Raw genomic sequence first — 20753 nt, 5'->3', positions numbered from 1 at the left:
GTGGAATATTATTTTCTGTGTAAACTGGAATGGAAAAGCAGAGATGAGATGAAAATAGAAATACATTTTGAGTTGGAAAAGACACTATTTTCTCAGTGAGTTACCAAAGTTGAAATCATTCTCAAGGTGTTATGTATGTGGGGTTTGAGAAGATTGGAAGGATATGCAGAACATTTGAAAGGAATGAAATAAAGTTAGATAAAAAAGTAGCCTTGAAGGAAAAGGGAAGGTTGAGTAAAATTTATAATAGTATTTTGCTGTATAATTTTATCAGCTTTGTTCAGCAAGCCAGTGGCAGGATCTTATTGCTGACTGCCTTAACTCACCACTTAGGGGAGGGAGGTGGAGAGTCAGAGCGCAAAAGTCCTTGAAATTCTATTCTATAGCAGTTTTCTCTTATTATTCTTTTAGTTATAATTTCATCTAGTTTAGTTTTTCTGTTTATTTGATCTCATCTTCTGTTTTTTCCCCTCAAGTTTTTATTTAAATTTCAGTTAACATACAGTGTAACTTTCATTTCAGTTGTAGATTTTAGTGGTTCAACACTTAAATACAACACCCAGTGTTCATCACAAGTGCCCTCCTTAATTCCCATCACCTAAGTAACCCCCGCCCCCCTGCCTCTGGTAACCATAAGTTCTCTATAGTTAAGAGTCTGTTTCTTGGTTTGCCTCTCTTTCCCCCCTCCATGTTCATTTGTTTTGTTTCTTAAATTCCACATGAGTGAAATCATGTGGTATTTGTTTTTCTCTGGCTCACTTATTTCACTTAGCATAATACTCTCTAGCTCTATCCATGTTGTTGTAAATGGCAAGATTTCATTCCTTTTTTTTTTTTAAAGATTTATTTATTTATTTTAGAGAGTGTGCATGAGTGGGGGGAGGGGCAGAGGGACATGGAGGGGATCTCACGCAGACTTCCTGCTGAGTGGGGAGCCAGACTCGGGGCTGGATCTCAGGACCCTGAGATCATGACCTGAGCCGAAATGAGGAGTTGGACACTTAACCGACTGAGCCACCGAGATGCCCCAAGATTTCATTCTTTTTTATGGCTAATATTCCATTATAGATATATATGGAATATATATATAGGAATATGTGATATATATATAATTATATATATGTAATATAACATGTATTTTATATATATATATAATATTCCATTATACACACACACATACATACCACCTGTTTTTATCCATTCATCAGTCGATGGACATTTGGGCTCTTTCCATAATTTGGCTATTGTTAATAATGTTGCTATAAAATTGGGGTGCATGTATCCCTTTGATTAGTATTTTTGTATCCTTTGGGTAAATAGCTAGTAGTGCTGGATCATAAGGTAGTTCTATTTTTAACTTTTTGAGGAACTTCCATACAGTTTTACAGAGTGGCTGCTCCAGTTTTCATTCCCACCAATAATGTAACAGGGTTCCTCTTTTTCTGCATCCTCGTCAACACCTGTTGTTTCCTGTGTTGTTAATTTCATCTTTTTACTGTTTTTAATTTCACAAAAATTTGGCTTCATTGATGGCATTCTTTCTTGTTTCTTTATTCGTAAGAGCTTTTGGATGCAGAGTGATTAAATTTGCATGATTCTTCTGCCCATTTTAATTCAGCTTTGCTGAGGCTCTTCATATATAAAGAAAGAACTTGACTCCACAATCTCAGGTACTTCAGAAACATTTGAGATAGTGGAGGACAAAATAATTTTTATTTGCACTCTGGATTTTAAATTATTAGTATAATAAAACATGGAAAAAATCTTTGGCAAGTTGCTGTTTTAGAAAGTGTCCAGATTTGGACAATAAAATGTAATATGTGGTCTTGATGAGACTGTTTTCAAGACTGTTTCTAGACTAAGAGTTAGGATTTTATGTTCTAAAAGATGTAATGAAATGATTTAAGCCTTTCTTTTTGAGCATCAGAAAGTGAAGATTGTGTAATATGTTGTGTAAATGTTTCACACTTTTTATGTTACAGTTCTTTTGCCACGAAAATGGTTTGCACAGTCTTGAACACATACTATCCATGCTGATGGGACAGGGTCCAATATGAATATAAATGATGGAGGAAGACGACGCTTTGAGGATAATGAACATACATTACATATATATCCTGGGACAATTTCAGAAGGGACTATCTACTGTCCAATTCCTGCCAGAAAAAACTCCACAGCTGCTGAGGTGATTGACGCTCTTATAAACAGACTTCATCTTGACAAAACGAAATGTTATGTTCTTGCAGAAGTAAAGGAATTTGGTGGAGAAGAATGGATACTCAATCCAACAGACTGTCCAGTTCAGCGAATGATGTTGTGGCCCCGGATGGCTCTGGAAAATCGCCTGAGTGGAGAGGACTATCGCTTTCTTCTGAGAGAAAAAAACCTTGATGGATCAATCCATTATGGTAGTCTGCAGTCATGGCTACGGGTAACAGAAGAACGCCGAAGGATGATGGAACGAGGTTTTCTTCCACAGCCTCAACAGAAAGACTTTGATGATTTATGTAGCTTACCTGATTTGAATGAGAAAACGCTTTTAGAAAACCTACGAAATCGCTTTAAGCATGAAAAAATTTATACCTATGTTGGCAGTATTCTAATAGTTATTAACCCATTCAAGTTTCTTCCTATTTATAATCCCAAATATGTCAAAATGTATGATAACCACCAGTTGGGAAAACTGGAGCCCCACATTTATGCTGTGGCTGATGTAGCTTATCATGCCATGCTTCAGCGCAAAAAGAATCAGTGCATCGTGATTTCAGGAGAGAGTGGTTCTGGGAAGACTCAAAGCACAAACTTTCTTATTCACCACCTTACTGCTCTCAGTCAGAAGGGATTTGCCAGTGGAGTGGAACAAATTATTCTTGGAGCTGGACCAGTACTTGAGGTAAGTGCGTAGAAATACTTTTCTTACTCTTGTATGTTTATAAGGTATAAACTGATACACTCTGACATGTTTATCTTTGAAAAATAAAAAGTAAAAATTTGGTAGATGTGAGAAAATGAAACTAGAAGTATAGGCATCATTTTTAGTTACCAAGGAAAAATGGAAGATGGAAAGCAAAAAAGGCAGTGTGGAAGTTTAAAAGTGTGACAGTGGCATTATTTTTTCAAAGGTGTTTTTGGGTAATAGTGATAAAGGAGATGATTGGGGTCATAGGTATCCCCCTGTAAAGGGAAATAGCAGGGGCAGGACTCCTGTCTGTAACTGGGTTGTGGAATTAGGTGTTTGGGGAAAATACTCTTTTTTTAAAAAAATTTTTTTATTGTTATGTTAATCACCATACATTACATCATTAGTTTTTGATGTAGTGTTCCATGATTCATTGTTTGTGTATAACACCCACTGCTCCATGCAGAACGTGCCCTCTTTAATGCCCATCACCAGGCTAACCCATCCTCCCACCCCCCTCCCTTCTAGAACCCTCAGTTTGTTTTTCAGAGTCCATCGTCTCTCATGGTTCGTCTCCCCCTCCGATTTCCCTCCCTTCATTCTTGGGGAAAATACTCTTATCAATATATTTATATCCTTGTAACTTTAGCATCTGTGCCTAGTATTGAATTCTAAGAGTTAAGTTTGAAAATGTAAAGAATATGGGGAAAAAATTTAGTTCTATAATGTTTTAGAAGTAATATTACCAAAGGTAGAAAGGATAGAGAATACACCATTTTTGTTTTAGAGATGAAAGGAAAAGGTAATGTTACTTATTTTTTTTTTTTAAAGATTTTATTTATTTGAGAGAGAGAGAGTGTGCACGTATGAATGGGAGGAGGGGCAGAGGGAGAGGGGCAAGCAGACTCCCCACTAAGCAGGGAACCCAAGGTGGGGCTCAATCCCAGGACCCTGAGATCATGACCTGAGCTGAAGTCAGATGCTTATCCAACTGAGCCACCCAGGTGCCTCATATTACTTATTTTTTAAAAGGGATTTTGTGAGGTATAATTGAGATATATTAAGCTGTACATATTGGAAATGTACAATTTGATAAAATTTGACATGTATACATAATAGTTAAACCACCACCACAGTCAAGATACTGAATATATCCATTATCGCTAAAGTTTCCTCATATCTCTTTGTAATTCCTCTCTTAACCCTTTCCAGCTCAGTCATCTATAAGAAACCACTTACTTTGTCACTATATATTAGTTTGTATTTTCTACAAACTAATTTTTATATAAATGGAATCATTTATTACGTACTCTTTTATGTTTGACTTCTCTTGGTATAATTATTTCAGGATTCATCCATGTTGTTGTATGTGTCAGTAATTCATTCCTTTTGCTTAGGTAGAATTCCACTGTCTGGGTGTACCACACTTTGTTTATCCATTCACCTGTTAATGGATATCTAGGTTGTTGCTAGTTTTTGGCTATTACATATAAAACTCTGTAAGTCTTTGTGTGGACATACATTTTCTTTTGGGTAAATACCTAGGAGTGGAATGACTAGGTCATATAATAGGGTATATGCTTAACTTTTTAAGAAACTGCCAAATTTTTCCAAAGTGATTGTACCCACCATTTTATATTCTCACCCAGCAGTGTGTGTCAGTTCCAGTTACTCCACATCCTTGCTAATCCTTGATAGTCAGTCCTTTAAATTTTAGCCATTCACATATATATATGTGTATATATATATATATGTAGTGGTATCTCCTTGAGGTTTTAATTTGCATTCTATAATGATTAACGCTGTGAGCACATTTTCATGTGTTTATTTGCCTTTTACATATCTTCTTTGGTGAAATGTTTGTCAGAATTTATTGTCCAACTTTTTACTGTGTTTTCTTACTGTGTTTTGAAAGTTTTTTGTGTAGTGGGTAAGTCCTTTATCACATATGTGTTTGCACACATTTTCTCCCAGATTTTACCTCCTTTTTTTTTTTTTTTTAAGTATAATTGACAGGCTATATTAGTTTCAGGTGTACAACTTAGTGATTCCACATGTTTATAATACTGTGCTGTGTTTACCGCAAGTTACCTACCATCTGTCCTGATACATGCTGTTACAATATCATTAACTATATTCCTATGCTGTGCCTTTTATTCCCATGGTTTATTCATTCCATAAGTGGAAGCCTGTATCTCTCACTCCCCTTCACCCATTAGGCCCAACCTCCCACCCCTACCTCTCTGGGAACTATCAGTTTGTTCTCTATTTATAGGTTTGATTCTGCTTTTTATTTATTTATTTATTTCCCCTAGATTCTTATGAGTGAAATCATACGGTATTTTTCTTTCTCAGGCTGACTTATTTCACCTAGCATACTATCCTCTAGGTCCATCCATGTTGTCTCAAATGGCATGATCTCATCCTTTTTAATGGCTGTGTAATATCCCTTTGTATATACACACCACATCTTCCTTATCCATTCATCTGTTGATGAACACTTAGGTTGTTTCATATCTTGGCTATTGTAAATAATGCTGCAGTAAACATAGGAGTACATGTATCTCTATATCTCTTTGAATTAGTGTTTTCGTTTTCTTTGGGTAAATGCCCAGTAGTGGAATTATTGGATCATATGGTATTTCTATTTTTAATTTTTTGAGGAACCTCCATACTATTTTCCATATTGGCTGTACCAATTTAAATTTCCACCAAGAGTGTACAAGGGTTCCTTTTTCTCCACATCCTCGCCAACACTTATTATTTCTTGTGTTTTTGAGTATAGCCATTCTAGCAGGTGTAAGGTAATACCTCATTGTGGTTTTGATTTGCATTTCCCTGATAATGAGTGATATAGATCATCTTTTCATGTGTCTGTTGGCCATCGGTATGTATTCAGGTCCTCTGCCCAATTTAATTGGATTATTTATTTTTTTTTGGTGTTGTAGAGTTTGCTTTTTTAAAGATTTTTTATTTATTTGACAGAGAGAGACACAGCGAGAGAGGGAACACAAGCAGGGGGAGTGGGAGAGGGAGAAGCAGGATTCCCGCCAAGCAGGGAGCCCGATGCGGGGCTCGATCCCAGGACTCCGGGATCATGACTTGAGCCGAAGGCAGATGCTTAACAACTGAACCACCCAGGCACCCCTAGAAGTTTTTTTTAATATATTTTAGATAACTCCTTATTAGATATATCATTTGCAAATATTTTTCCCTCTCAGTAGGTTGTTTTTTTTTCTTTGTTGATGGTTTCCTTCACTGTGTGAAAGTTTTTTTTTTTTTTTTTTTTTGGTGTGGTCCCAATAGCTTTTTTTTTTTTTTTTTTCCCTTGCCTTTTGCGACATATCTAGAAAAATGTTGCTTTGGCCGATGTCAGAGAAATTACTACTTGTGTTCTATTCTAGGATTTTTATGATTTCAGGTCTCATATTTAGGTTTTAATCCAATTTGAGTTTATTTTTGTGTTACAAGGTGGTCAGTTTCATTCTTTTGCATGTAGCTGTCCAGTTTTCCCAGCACCATTTATTGAAGAGACTGTCTCCCCTTATGTATTCTTGCTTCCTTTGTCATTGATTAATTGACTGTATAAGTGTGGGTTTATTTCTGGGCTCTCTAAGAGATTCTGTGCCATTGATCTTTGTGTCTCTTTTTGTGCCAGTACCATACTGTTTTGATTACTACAGCTTTGTGTAGTATATGTTGAAATGTGAAATTGTGATACCTCCAGCTTTGTTTTTCTTTGTCAAGATTGTTTTGGTTAGGGTGCCTGGATGGCTCAGTCGTTAAGTGTCTGCCTTTGGCTCAGGTCATGATCCCAGGGTCCTGGGATCGAGTCCCACATCGGGCTCCTTGCTCCGGGGGAATCCTGCTTCTCCCTCTCCCACTCCCCCTGCTTATGTTCCCTCTCTCACTTTGTCTCTCTCTGTCAAAAAATAAATAAAATCTTTAAAAAAAAAAAAGATTGTTTTGGTTATTCCAGGTCTTTTTTGGTTCCATAGAAATTTTACTGTTATTTGTTCTAGTTTTTAAAAAAATGCTTTTGGTATTTTGATAGGTATTGCATTGAATCTGTAGATTGCTTTGGATAATATAGACATTTTAACAATATTAATTCTTCCAGTCTGTGAACCTGGAATATCTTTTCATTTGTTTGTGTCATCTTCAATTTCTTTCATCAGTATTTTATGATTTTGGAGTACAGATCTTTGACTTTTTTGGTTAAGTTTATTCTTAGGTCCTTTCTTCTTTTTGGTGTAGTAGTAAATGGTGTTGTTTTCTTATTTCTCCATCTGCTGCTTTGTTATTAGGGTATAGAAATGCTACTGGTTTCTGGGTGTTAATTTTGTATCCTTCATCTTTACTGAATTTGTTCATTACTTCTGGTTGCTTTTTGGTGGAGTCTTTAAGATTTTCTACGTATAGTATCATGTCATCTGCAAATAGTGATAGTTTAACTTCTTAACCAATGTGGATGCCTCTTATTTCTTTTTCTTGTCTGATTGCTGTGGCTGGGACTTCTGATACTGTGTTGAATAAAAGTAGCAAGAGTGGACATATTTGTCTTGTTCCTGATCTTAGAGGAAAAACTCTCAGTTTTTCACCATTGAGTATGATGTTAGCTGTAGGTTTTTCATATGTAGTCTTTATTATGTTGAGGTATGTGCCCTCTAAACCCCACTTTTTTGAGAGTTTGTATTGTCAGTGGAATTTGAATTTTGTCAAATGGTTTTTCTGCACCTACTGAGATGATCATATGATTTTTATACTTTGTTTTGTTGATGTGGTGTATCACATTGATTTGTGAATACTGAACCATTCTTACATCCTTGGAGTAAGTCTCACTTGATCGTGGTGAATGATCTTTTTAATGTATTGTGGTATGTGGTTGTGGTTTGGTAATATTTTGTAGAGGGTGTTTGCATCTATGTTCATCAGGGATATTGGCCTGTAGTTTTTTTTGTGTGTGGGTGTTGTCTTTTTTTGGTTTGGGCATCAGGGTAATGCTGGCCTCATGAATGTATTTAGAAGCTTTCCTTACTCTTGTATTTTTGGGGATAGTTTGATGAGAATAGGTATTAATTCTTTTTAAAATGTTTGGTAGAGCCACCCAGACATCCCTGGTATTTCTATTTTTAATTTTTTGAGGAACCAGCATACTTTTTTTTTTTTTTTTTTGGAGTGACTGCACCAATTTACATTTCCATGAGCAGTATACACGGGTTACTTTTTCTCCACATCCTTGCCAACAGTCATTATCTCTTTCTTGGATAATAACCATTCTAACAGGTATTAGGTGTTATTTCATAGTGGTTTTGATTTGCATTTCTACAATGATGAGTGATGTTGAGCTCCTTTTCATACCTCTTGGCCATTTGTAGATCTTTATAGGAAAAAAATACCTTTTTTTTTTTTAAACCTGAGGAATGCCCATTTTTTATTTGGGTTCTTTGTTTTTTTGTTTTTGTTTTTTTTTGCTGTTGAGTTGAGTTCCCAATATATTTTGGATATAACCTCTTATCAGGTATATGATTTGCCAGTATTTTCTCCCATTTGATACGTTGCCTTTTTATTTTGTTGTTGGTTACCTTTGCTCTACAGAAATTTTTTGGTTTGGTGTAGTTCCACTTGTTTATATTTGCTTTTGTTTACTTTGCTTTTGGTGTCATTCCCCCAGAATCATCTCTAATACTGGTATCTTTCCGTCTAGGGGTATTATGGTTTCAGGTCTTATGTTTAAGTCTTTAATCCATTTTGACTTGATTTTTGTGTATGGTATAAGATAAGGATACAGTTTCAGTCTTTTGCGTGTGGCTGTCCAGTTTTTTCAGCACCATTTATTGAAGAGACTGTCCTTTCTCCATTGGATATTCTTGGCTTCTTTGTCCCAAGTTAATTGACCATATATGTGTGGGTTTATTTCTGGGCTCTCTATTCTGTTTTTTTTTTTTTTAATCTCTATATATATTTTTTTGCAGTACTCTACTGTTTTGATTATTACAGCTTTTAATAAAATTTGAAATCAGAAAGTGTAATGCCTCTAGCTTGGTTCTTTCTCAGGATTGCCTTGGTTATTTGGGGTCTTCTGTGGTTCTCTACAGATTTTAGGATTGTCTTTTCTGCTTCTGTGAACAATGCCACTGGAATTTTGATAGGAATTGCAGTGAATCTGTAGATTGCTTTTGGTAGTGTGGACATTTTAACAATGTGAATTCTTCCAATCCATGAGCACAGAATATCTTTCCATTTATTTGTGTCTTCTTTAGTTTTTGTCATGAGTGTCTTACAGTTTTCATTGTACAAATCTTTCACCTCTTTGGTGAAACTTTGCTCAGATTCACTCAGATTTGCTCTTAATAGTACCTTTTGAAGAGCAGAATTTTAAATTTTGATGAAGTCCAATTTAGCCATTTTTCCGTCTCTTATGCATTGTGCTTTTGGTATCATATTTAAGAAAAGTTTGACTAACCCATGGTTGCAAAGATGTTCTGTGTTTTTTTTTTTTCTTCATTAGTTTTATAGTTTCAGGTTTTGCATTCAGGTCTGTGATCCATTTTGAGTTTATTTTATATATGGTATAAGGTATAGATCCAATGTTTTTTGTTTTTATTTAAAGATTTTTTATTTATTTATTTGACAGAGAGAAAGACCGCGAGAGCAGGAACACGAGCAGGGGGAGTGGGAGAGGGAGAAGCAGGCTTCTCGCTGAGCAGGGAGCCTGATGTGGGGCTTGATCCCAGGACTCTGGGATCATGACCTGAGCTGAAGGCAGACACTTAACAACTAAGCCACGCAGATCCAGTGTTTTCCTATGAATATCTATTTGTTTCAAGACTATTTTTTGTTGAAAGTCTTTTTTCTTTACCTTAGTGCCTTTGTGTCTTTGTCAAAAAATTGTCCATGTATATGTGGGTTTATTTCTGAATTCTCTCTTCTGTTCTGTTGATTCATTTGTCTTTATGATAGTGTTTTTGCTACTTTCATTATGTAACTTTATAATAATTTTTGAAATTAGTTGTATTAATCCTTCTTTTGCTTAGTTTGGATATTCTATCCTTTGCATTTCCATATGAATTTTAGAACTAAATTGTGAGTTTCCTATAAAAGTTTTTTTGGGACTTTGATTGGGATAGTGTTAAATCTGTAGTTTAATTTGGAGAGAACTGATATATGCTAAGAATAGTAAGTCATCTGACTTATGAACAAGTTTATTTTCCCATTTATGAAGATCGTCTCTAATTTCTCTCAGTAGTATTTTGTTGTTTTTAATGTAGAGGACTTTAACATGTATAGTAGGTTATACTTGTCAGTATTTTTTGATGCTTTTATAAATGGTATTTAAGTTTTCAATTGTTAGTTCCTAATATATATATAGTTGATATTGGCACTTTGATCTTGTATTCTACAAACTGGCTAGATACAAATATTCTGGCTTCTTAAAAGTTTTCATTGGATTTTCCACATAAGAAATCATATTTATGAATAAAAAGGCAGTTTTGTTTCTTTTTGTCCAATCTGGATATTTTTTCCTTGCAGATTTCACTGATTATGCCAGTATGAATGTAAGTGGTGAAAGTAACATTCTTGTCTTAGGGGGAAAGCATTCAGCTTTAAACATTAAGTATGATAATAGCTATTGGTTTTGTGTCGATGCTCTTTATTAGATTGAGGACCATTCCCTTTTATTCCTACTTTGTTTAGAATTTTTATCAGGAATGGTTGTTGAATTTTGTCAAATGCTTTTTCTGTGTCTATTTGAGATGGTCATATGGTTTACAAAGAATAATTTGTTAATACGGTAAGTTATATCACTGGATTTTTGATTGGTAAACCATTTCAGCATTCCTGGGGTAAACACCACTTTTCATGATGTATTATCCTTTAATATATTACTGGATTTGGTTTGCTAAAATTTTGTTTAGAATTTTTTTTTTTTTAAAGATTTTATTTATTTATTTGAGACAGAGAGAATGAGAGAGACAGAGAGCACATGAGAGGGGGGAGGGTCAGAGGGAGAAGCAGGCTCCCTGCCGAGCAGGGAGCCCGATGCGGGACTCGATCCCGGGACTCCAGGATCATGACCTGAGCCGAAGGCAGTCGCTCAACCAACTGAGCCACCCAGGCGCCCTGTTTAGAATTTTTGATAAGTTTTCTTTTCCTTCCTCCCTCCCTCTCTTCCTTCCTTCCTTCCATCTGTCTCAGGATAATTCTGGCCTCATGGGAATGAGTTGGGATGTCTTATAATTTTGGAGGAGTTTGTGTAGAACTTTTCCCCCCCTACTATCTGTGTTAGAATTGATATGAAACAGTCTAGGCCTATGTTTTTCTTTGCAGGAAGGTGTTTTTTTTTAAATTTTATTATTTTATTAAAAATTTTTTTAAGTTATTAGCTCAGAGATAGAGTTTAGTGCTTCATCAGTTGCATATACCACCCAGTGCTTATTACATCAAGTGCCCTCCTTAATGCCCATAACCCAGTTAGCCCTTCTCCCCACCTGCCTCCCCTACAGCAACCTTCAGTTTGTTCCTAGAGTTCAGCATCCCTTATGGTTTGCCTCTCTCAACTCTCATCTTATTTTATCTTTCCTTCCTTTCCCCTATGTTCATCTGTTTTGTTTTTTTAAATTCCACATATGAGTGAAATCATATGGTATTTGTCTTTCTCTGACTGACTTATTTCACTTAGCATGATACCCTATAGTTCCATCCACATCATGTAGATGACAAGATTTCATTCTTTTTGATGGCTGAGTAATACTCCTGTGTGTGTATATGTGTGTGTGTGTAACATTTTTTATTTGAGAGGGAGGGAGAGAGAGAGAGAGAGAGAACAAGAGCAGGGGGAGGGAGACCCAGACAATGCAGGGCTCGATCCCAGGACACTGGGATCATGACCGGAGCCACAGGCAGATGCTTAAGCAACTGAGCCACCCAGAGCCCCATATACCACATCTTCTTTATCCATTCATTTGTTGATGGACATCTGGGCTCTTTCCATATTTTGGCTGTTGTGGACATTGCTGCTATAAACATTGGGGTGCATGTGCCCCTTTGAATCACTGTTTGTATCCTTTGGGTAAATACCTAGTAGTGCAATTGCTGGGTTGTAGGGTAGCTCTATTTTTAACTTCTTGAGGAAACTGCATACTGTTTTCCAGAGTGGCTACACCAGTTTGCATTCCCACCAACAGTGTAAGAGGTTTCTGCTTTCTCCGCATCCTCACCAACATCTGTTGTTTCCTGAGTTGTTAATTTTAACCATTCTAACTGGTGTGAGGTGGCATCTCATTGTGATTTTGGTTTGTATTTCCCTGATGTCAAGTGATGTTGAGCATTTTTTCATGTGTCTGTTGGCCATTTGTATATCTTCTTTGGAGAAATGTCTGTTCATGTCTTCTTTCCATTTCTTGACTGGATTTTTTGGTTTTTGGATGTTGAGTTTGATAAGTTCTTCATAGATTTTTGGATACTAGCCCTTTATCTGATAAGTTTGCAGGAAAGTTTTAAACAAAGTTTCAATTTTTTAAGTAGGTAAAGTAGATATAGAACTACTATGAACTTGTCTGTGACTTTGAACCTCTGAAGTATGTCTTTTTTTTTTTTTTTTTTTTGCAAAGGGATTAATATTTATTTAAGAAATCGACATCTGTCATGGATATATCAGTTTTTTTTTTTAATTCTATGTTAATCCCCATACATTACACCATTAGTTTTAGATGAAGTGTTCCATGATTCATTGTTTGTGCATAACACCCAGTGCTCCATGCAGAATGTGCCCTCCTCAATACCCACCACCAGGCTAACCCATCCTCCCACCCCCCTCCCCTCTAGAACCCTGTTTGTTTTTCAGAGTCCATCGTCTCTCATGGTTCGTCTACCCCTCCGATTTCCCCCGCTTCATTCTTCCCCTCCCACTACCTTCTTCTTCTTTTTTTTTTTTTCTTAACATATATTGCATTATTTGTTTCAGAGGTACAGATCTGAGATTCAACACTCTTGCACAATTCACAGCGCTTACCAGAGCACATACCCTCCCCATTGTCTATCACCCAGTCACCCCATCCCTCCCACCCCACGCCCCACTCCAGCAACCCTCAGTTTGTTTCCTGCGATTAAGAATTCCTCATATCAGTGAGATCATATGATACATGTCTTTCTCTGTTTGACTTATTTCGCTCAACATAATACCCTCCGGTTCCATCCACGTCGTTGCAAATGGCAAGATCTCATTCCTTTTGATGGCTGCATAATATTCCATTGTATATATATACCACTTCTTCTTCTTCTTTTTTTTTTTTTTTAAAGATTTTATTTATTTATTTCACAGAGAAAGACACAGCGAGAGAGGGAACACAAGCAGGGGGAGTGGGAGAGGGAGAAGCAGACTCCCCGCCGAGCAGGGAGCCCGATGCGGGACTCGATCCAGGGACTCCAGGATCATGACCTGAGCCGAAGGCAGCCGCTCAACCAACTGAGCCACCCAGGCGCCCTATACCACTTCTTCTTTATCCATTCATCTGTCGATGGACATCTTGGCTCTTTCTACAGTTTGGCTATTGTGGACATTGCTGCTATAAACATCGGGGTGCACGTACCCCTTCGGATCCCTACTTTTGTATCTTTGGGGTAAATACCCAGTAGTGCAATTGCTGGATCATATGGTAGCTCTATTTTCAACTTTTTGAGGAACCTCCATACAGTTTTCCAGAGTGGCTGCACCAGCTTGCATTCCCACCAACAGTGTAGGAGGGTTCCCCTTTCACCACATCCCCGCCAACATCTGTCGTTTCCTGACTTGTTAATTTTAGCCATTCTGACTGGTGTGAGGTGGTATCTCATTGAGGTTTTGATTTGGATTTCCCGGATGCCGAGCGATATTGAGCACTTTTTCATGTGTCTGTTGGCCATTTGGATGTCTTCTTTGGAAAAATGTCTGTTCATGTCTTCTGCCCATTTCTTGATTGGATTCTTTGTTCTTTGGGTGTTGAGTTTGATGAGTTCTTTATAGATTTTGGATACTAGCCCTTTATCTGATATGTCATTTGCAAATATCTTCTCCCATTCTGTCGGTTGTCTTTTGGTTTTGTTGACTGTTTCCTTTGCTTTGCAAAAGCTTTTTATCTTGATGAAGTCCCAATAGTTCATTTTTGCCCTTGCCTCCCTTGCCTTTGGCGATGTTTCTAGGAAGAAGTTGCTTCGGCTGAGGTCAAAGAGGTTGCTGCCTGTGTTCTCCTTTAGGATTTTGATCGACTCCTGTCTCACATTGAGGTCTTTCAACCATTTGGAGTCTATTTTTGTGTGTGGTGTAAGGAAATGGTCCAGTTTCATTCTTCTGCATGTGGCTATCCAATTTTCCCAACACCATTTGTTGAAGAGACTGTCTTTGTTCCATTGGACATTCTTTCCTGTTCTGTCAAAGATGAGTTGACCATAGAGTTGAGGGTCCATTTCTGGGCTCTCTATTCTGTTCCATTGATCTATGTGTCTGTTTTTGTGCCAGTACCATGCTGTCTTGATGATGACAGCTTTGTAATAGAGCTGGAAGTCCAGAATTGTGATGCTGCCGGCTTTGCTTTTCTTTTTCAACATTCCTCTGGCTATGCGGGGTCTTTTCTGGTTCCATACAAATTTTAGGATTATTTGTTCCATTTCTTTGAAAAAAGTGGATGGTATTTTGATGGGGATTGCATTGAATGTGTAGATTGCTCTAGGTAGCATTGACATCTTCACAACATTTGCTCTTCCAATCCATGAGCATGGAACGTTTTTCCATTTCTTTGTGTCTTCCTCAATTTCTTTCATGAGTATTTTATAGTTTTCTGAGTACAGATCCTTTGTCTCTTTGGTTAGATTTATTCCTAGGTATCTTATGGTTTTGGGTGCAATTGTAAATGGGATCGACTCCTTAAGTTCTCTTTCTTCTGTCTTGTTGTTGGTGTATAGGAATGCCACTGACTTCTGTGCATTGATTTTATATCCTGCCACTTTACTGAATTCCTGTATGAGTTCTAGCAGTTCTGGGGTGGAGTCTTTGGGTTTTCCACATAAAGTATCATATCATCTGCAAAGAGTGAGAGTTTGACTTCTTCTTTGCCAATTTGGATGCCTTTGATTTCTTTTTGTTGTCTGATTGCTGTGGCTAGGACTTCCAATACTATGTTGAATAGCAGTGGTGATAGTGGACATCCCTGCCGCGTTCCTGACCTTAGGGGGAAAGCTCTCAGTTTTTCCCCATTGAGAATGATATTCGCTGTAGGTTTTTCATAGATGGCTTTTATGATATTGAGGTATGTATCCTCGATCCCTATACTCTGAAGAGTTTGATCAAGAAAGGATGCTGTACTTTGTCAAAAGCTTTTTCTGCATCTTTTGAGATGATCATATGATTCTTGTTCTTTCTTTTGTTAATGTATTGTATCACATTGATTGATTTGCGGATGTTGAACCAACCTTGCAGCCCAGGGATAAATCCCACTTGGTCATGGTGAATAATCCTTTTAATGTACTGTTGGATCCTATTGGCTAGTATTTTGGTGAGAATTTTTGCATCCATGTTCATCAGGGATATTGGTCTGTAATTCTCCTTTTTGATGGGGTCTTTGTCTGGTTTTGGGATCAAGGTAATGCTGGCCTCATAAAATGAGTTGGGAAGTTTTCCTTCCATTTCTATTTTTTGGAACAGTTTCAGAAGAATAGGTATTAATTCTTCTTGAAATGTTTGGTAGAATTCCCCTGGGAAGCCATCTGGCCCTGGGCTTTGTTTTTTGGGAGATTTTTGATGACTGCTTCAATTTCCTTAGTGGTTATAGGTCTGTTCAGGTTTTCTATTTCATCCTGGTTCAGTTTTGGTAGTTGATACATCTCTAGGAATGCCTCCATTTCTTCCAGGTTATCTAATTTGCTGGCATAGAGTTGCTCATAATATGTTCTTATAATTGTTTGTATTTCTTTGGTGTTGGTTGTGATCTCTCCTCTTTCATTCATGATTTTGTTGATTTGGGTCATTTCTCTTCTCTTTTTGATAAGTCTGGCCAGGGGTTTATCAATCTTGTTAATTCTTTCAAAGAACCAGCTCCTAGTTTCGTTGATCTGTTCTACTGTTCTTTTGGTTTCTATTTCATTGATTTCGGCTCTGATCTTTATTATTTCTCTTCTCCTGCTGGGTTTAGGCTTTATTTGCTGTTCTTTCTCCAGCTCCTTTAGGTGTAGGGTTAGGTTGTGTACTTGAGACCTTTCTTGTTTTCTTGAGAAAGGCTTGTATTGCTATATACTTTCCTCTTAGGACTGCCTTTGCTGCATCCCAAAGATTTTGAATAGTTGTGTTTTCATTTTCATTGGTTTCCATGTATTTTTTTAATTCTTCTTTAATTTCCTGGTTGACCCATTCATTCTTCAGTAGGATGCTCTTTAGCCTCCATGTATTTGAGCTCTTTCCGACTTTCCTCTTGTGATTGAGTTCTAGATTCAAAGCATTGTGGTCTGAAAATAGGCAGGGAATGATTCCAATCTTTTGGTACCGGTTGAGACCTGATTTATGACCTAGGATGTGATCTATTCTGGAGAATGTTCCATGGGCACTAGAGAAGAATGTGTATTCCGTTGCTTTGGGATGGAATGTTCTGAATATGTCTGTGAAGTCCATTTGGTCCAGTGTGTCATTTAAAGTCTTTATTTCCTTGTTGATCTTTTGCTTAGACGATCTGTCCATTTCAGTGAGGGGGGTGTTAAAGTCCCCCACTATTATTGTATTGTTGTCGATGTGTTTCTTTGCTTTTGTTATTAATTGCCTTATATAATTGGCTGCTCCCATGTTAGGGGCATAGATATTTACAATTGTTAGATCTTCTTCTTGGATAGATCCTTTAAGTAGGATATAGTGTCCTTCCTCATCTCTTATTACAGTCTTTGGTTTAAAATCTAATTTGTCTGATATAAGGATTGCCACCCCAGCTTTCTTTTGGTGTCCATTAGCATGGTAAATGGTTTTCCACCCCCTCACTTTCAATCTGGGGGTGTCTTTGGTTCTAAAATGAGTCTCTTGCAGACAGCATATCGATGGGTCTTGTTTTTTAATCCAGTCTGATAACCTGTGTCTTTTGATTGGGGCATTTAGCCCGTTTACATTCAGGGTAACTATTGAAAGATAGGAATTTAGTGCCATTGTATTGCCTGTAAGGTGACTTTTACCGTATATTGTCTGTGTTCCTTTCTGGTCTATGTTATTTTTAGGCTCTCTCTTTGCTTAGAGGACCCCTTTCAAGATTTCCTGTAGGGCTGGTTTTGTGTTTGCAAATTCCTTTAGTTTTTGTTTGTCCTGGAAGCTTTTTATCTCTCCTTCAATTTTCAATGACAGCCTAGCCTGATAGAGTATTCTTGGCTGCATATTTTTCTCATTTAGTGCTCTGAATATATCCTGCCAGTCCTTTCTGGCCTGCCAGGTCTCTGTGGATAGGTCTGTTGCCAATCTAATGTTTCTACCCTTGTAGGTTACATATCTCTTCTCCCGAGCTGCTTTCAGGATTTTCTCTTTGTCTCTGAGACTCGTAAGTTTTACTATTAGATGTCGGGGTGTTGACCTATTTTTATTGATTTTGAGAGGGGTTCTCTGTGCTTCCTGGATTTTCATGCCTGTTTCCTTCCCCAAATTAGGGAAGTTCTCTGCTATAATTTGCTCCATTATACCTTCTGCCCCTCTCTCTCTTTCTTCTTCTTCTGGGATCCCAATTATTCTAATGTTGTTTCATCTTATGGTATCGCTTATCTCTCGAATTCTGCCCTCGTGATCCAGTAGTTGTTTATCTCTCTTTTTCTCAGCTTCTTTATTTTCCATCATTTCATCTTCTATATTACTGATTCTCTCTTCTGCCTCATTTATTCTAGCAGTTAGCGCCCCCATTTTTGATTGCACCTCATTAATAGCCTTTTTGATTTCTACTTGGTTGGATTTTAGTTCTTTTACTTCTCCAGAAAGGGTTTCTCTAATAACTTCCATATTTTTTTCAAGCCCAGCTAGTATCTTTAAAGTGATGATTCTGAACTCTAGATCTGACATCGTACTAATGTCCGTATTGAGTAGGTCCCTGGCAGTCGGTACTACCTCTTGTTCTTTTTGTTGAGGTGATTTTTTCCGTCTTGTCATTTTGTGCAGAGAATAGATTAATGAGAGAACAAAATGCTAGCAGAGTAACAACGTCCCCAGAAAATATACTCTGAACAAATCAGAAAAGATCTGAAGCAGTGGGAAAAGAAAGGGAAAGAGAGAAAAAAGAAAAAGAAAAAAAAGAAAAAGAAAAAGATAAAAACAACAACAGCAACAACAACAAAAAAACAGAATGTGATCAAATATGATCAGGCTGGTATATAGATCAGTGCCACACACTAGATTTGGGGTGTATTTTGGTGTTTTAAAAGAAAGTGTCTCCCAAAATTTTAAAGAAAGAAAAACTTATATATGTACAAAAATAAGGGTTGATATGATGAAGGGATGGAATATGACTGTAAAGATGGAAATTATAAAAAATTTTATAAAAGGTATTGATAAGAAGTTGTTTGAAAAAAGAAGAGGATTTAAAAAAAGAAAAAAGGGAGAGGATGTGATCAGACAGGGGAATAGAAAACACCATATACTAGAGATTTAGGGTATATTTTAATCTGTTAGAAGAAACTATCTCAAAATTTTAAAGAGAGAACAACTTATATATATAAGCCAAAAATACGGGTAACTACGATGAAGGGATAAAATATGAGTCTAAAAATGAAAAATAAAAATTTTTTTTTTTAAAAAAAGGGATTGATAAGATGTTGGTTGAAAAAGGGAAAAAGAAAAATTCAAAAAGAAAAAAAAAGAAAAAAAGACAGTTAAAAAAAAATTAACTTTGAAAGACTAAAGAATCATGGTAAAAAAGCCATGAATTCTATGTGCAGTATTCCCCTAGCGCTGGAGTTCTGCCGTTCTCATTGATCGGTAAACTTGGTCTTGGCTGGCTGTTCTCGCTGATCTTCTGGGGAGGGGCCTGTTGCCGTGGTTTCCAAATGTCTTTGCCGGAGGCAGAATTGCCCCGCCCTTGCCCCCTCCCAGCTAAGTAATCTGCTGGGGTTTGCTCTCCGGGGCTTTTGTTCCCTGCGAGCTTTCCGTACAGCTTTGGAGGCGGAGAGTGAAAATGGCGGCCTCCCAATCTCCGCCCCGGAGGAGCCGAGAACTCGGGGCCCGCTCCTCAGTGAGCCCCCAGAGAAAAGCCGTCAGTCATTCCCGTCTCTCCGGTCTCCGGCTGCACTCCGTGCTCAGCCGGCCTGTGACTGCGCGTTTCTATCTCTGGCACCCGACCCCGGGTGGAGTCTCCAAACCCAGCAGATCCCTGTGGTGCACTCCCGCGCGGCTCCTCCCCGGGGGAGGAAGGTGAGTCTCCCCAGATCTGTCGCTTGTTGGGTCCCTGCTGGAGGAGCAGTGGCCTGACTGTGCCGCGGATCACGGTTTATGGCAACCCCGAGCTGAGAGCCCGCGCCTGGGGCTCCGCCTCTGCAGCCGGCTTCCCTGCTCCGTTACCTGGGAGCTCTGCCACACTCAGGCACCCCTGGTCTTTCTGTGACCCCGAGGGTCCTGAGACCACACTGTCCCGGTGGGTTCCACCCCCTGCTTAGCCACCAGAGTGACTTCCCTCGGCGGAGCAGACTTTTAAAAGTTCCGATTTTGTGCTCCACGGCTCTATCACTTGCCAGTAGCAGCTGACGGAGGCCCCTGCCCCGCCGTCTGTCCTCCCGAATATCGCCTCGGATTCACTTCTCCGCACGTCCTACCTTCCAGAAAGTGGTCGCTTTTCTGTTCAGAGAGTTGTTGCTATTCCCTTCTTCGATCTCCTGTTGGGTTTGTAGGTGTTCAGAATGGTTTGATCCCTATCCAGCTGAATTCCTGAGAGGAGACGAAATCCAGGTCTCCTACTCCTCCGCCATCTTGCTCCGCCCCCACCCTGAAGTATATCTCTTGGGGAAAGCATAGAGTTGGATCCTTAAAAAAAAAAAATCTATTCTGCCATTTATCTATCTTTTGACTGGAATGTTTGATCCATTTACAGTTAATTTAATTACTTATAATGTAGGATTTATGTCTGCCACTTTTTAATTTTACTTATTTTTTTTCCTTTTCTGAGAGAGAGTGAGTGCATGAGGTGGGGAAGGGGCAGAGGGGGAGGGAGAGAGGGAATCTTGTGCAGCCTTCCCCCCAGCATGGAGCCTGATGTGGGGCTTGATGGCACAACCCTGAGATTATGACCTGAGCCGAAATCAAGAGTCAGATGCTCAACCAACTGGGCCGCCCAGGCTCACCTGCCATTTTTTTTTTTTTATATGCTTTTTTATGTCTTGTATTCTTCCATTACTACTTTCTGTTATGTTAAAGAGATGTTTTCTAGCATATCATTTTAATTTTGTTGTTGCCTCTTTTTTTGGGTTTTTTGGTTATTTTTTTAGTGGTATTCCTGAGCATTCTGATTAACAGAACAATTGAGTTTGGATTACTACCAACTTAATTTCAGTAATATGCAAAAATTTTCTTCTGTATAGCTCTGTTTCTTTCTCCCTCCTTTATGCTTTTATTTTCATATAGATTATATTTTTCTACATTGTATATCCATACACACAGATTTATATTTATTGTTTTATGGAATTGTCTTTCGGGTCAAGGTAGGAGGAAAAAGTTACAAACAAAATATTTATACTCTGTTTTGTATTTACATTTACCTTTACTTGTGGTCTTTATTTCTTCATATAGATTTGCTTTATTATCAAGTGTCTTTTCATTTCAGCTTGAATTACTTCATTTAGTATTTTTTGTAAGGCCCGTCTGCTGAATGTATTCTTTCAA

The 20753-nt window shown here is 37.9% G+C and overlaps 1 protein-coding gene across 1 annotated transcript in view; it reads left to right on the top strand.

Annotated features, from left to right (window-relative positions):
• Positions 1-2053: 2053 nt before the first annotated feature.
• The window catches only part of MYO9A (myosin IXA), a 245325-nt gene continuing 226625 nt past the window's right edge, over positions 2054-20753 (top strand). Inside the window, exon 1 of the mRNA XM_044917756.1 lies at positions 2054-2893. Coding sequence (XP_044773691.1) covers positions 2054-2893 — 840 coding nt within the window. The remainder of the gene's footprint in view (positions 2894-20753) is intronic.

This window comes from Neomonachus schauinslandi, chromosome 9 (genome assembly GCF_002201575.2).
Source record: "Neomonachus schauinslandi chromosome 9, ASM220157v2, whole genome shotgun sequence".
Classification (NCBI taxonomy): domain Eukaryota; kingdom Metazoa; phylum Chordata; class Mammalia; order Carnivora; family Phocidae; genus Neomonachus; species Neomonachus schauinslandi.
The sequence above is the reverse complement of the archived record's forward strand: the minus strand, read 5'-3'. Positions and strand labels throughout refer to the sequence as shown.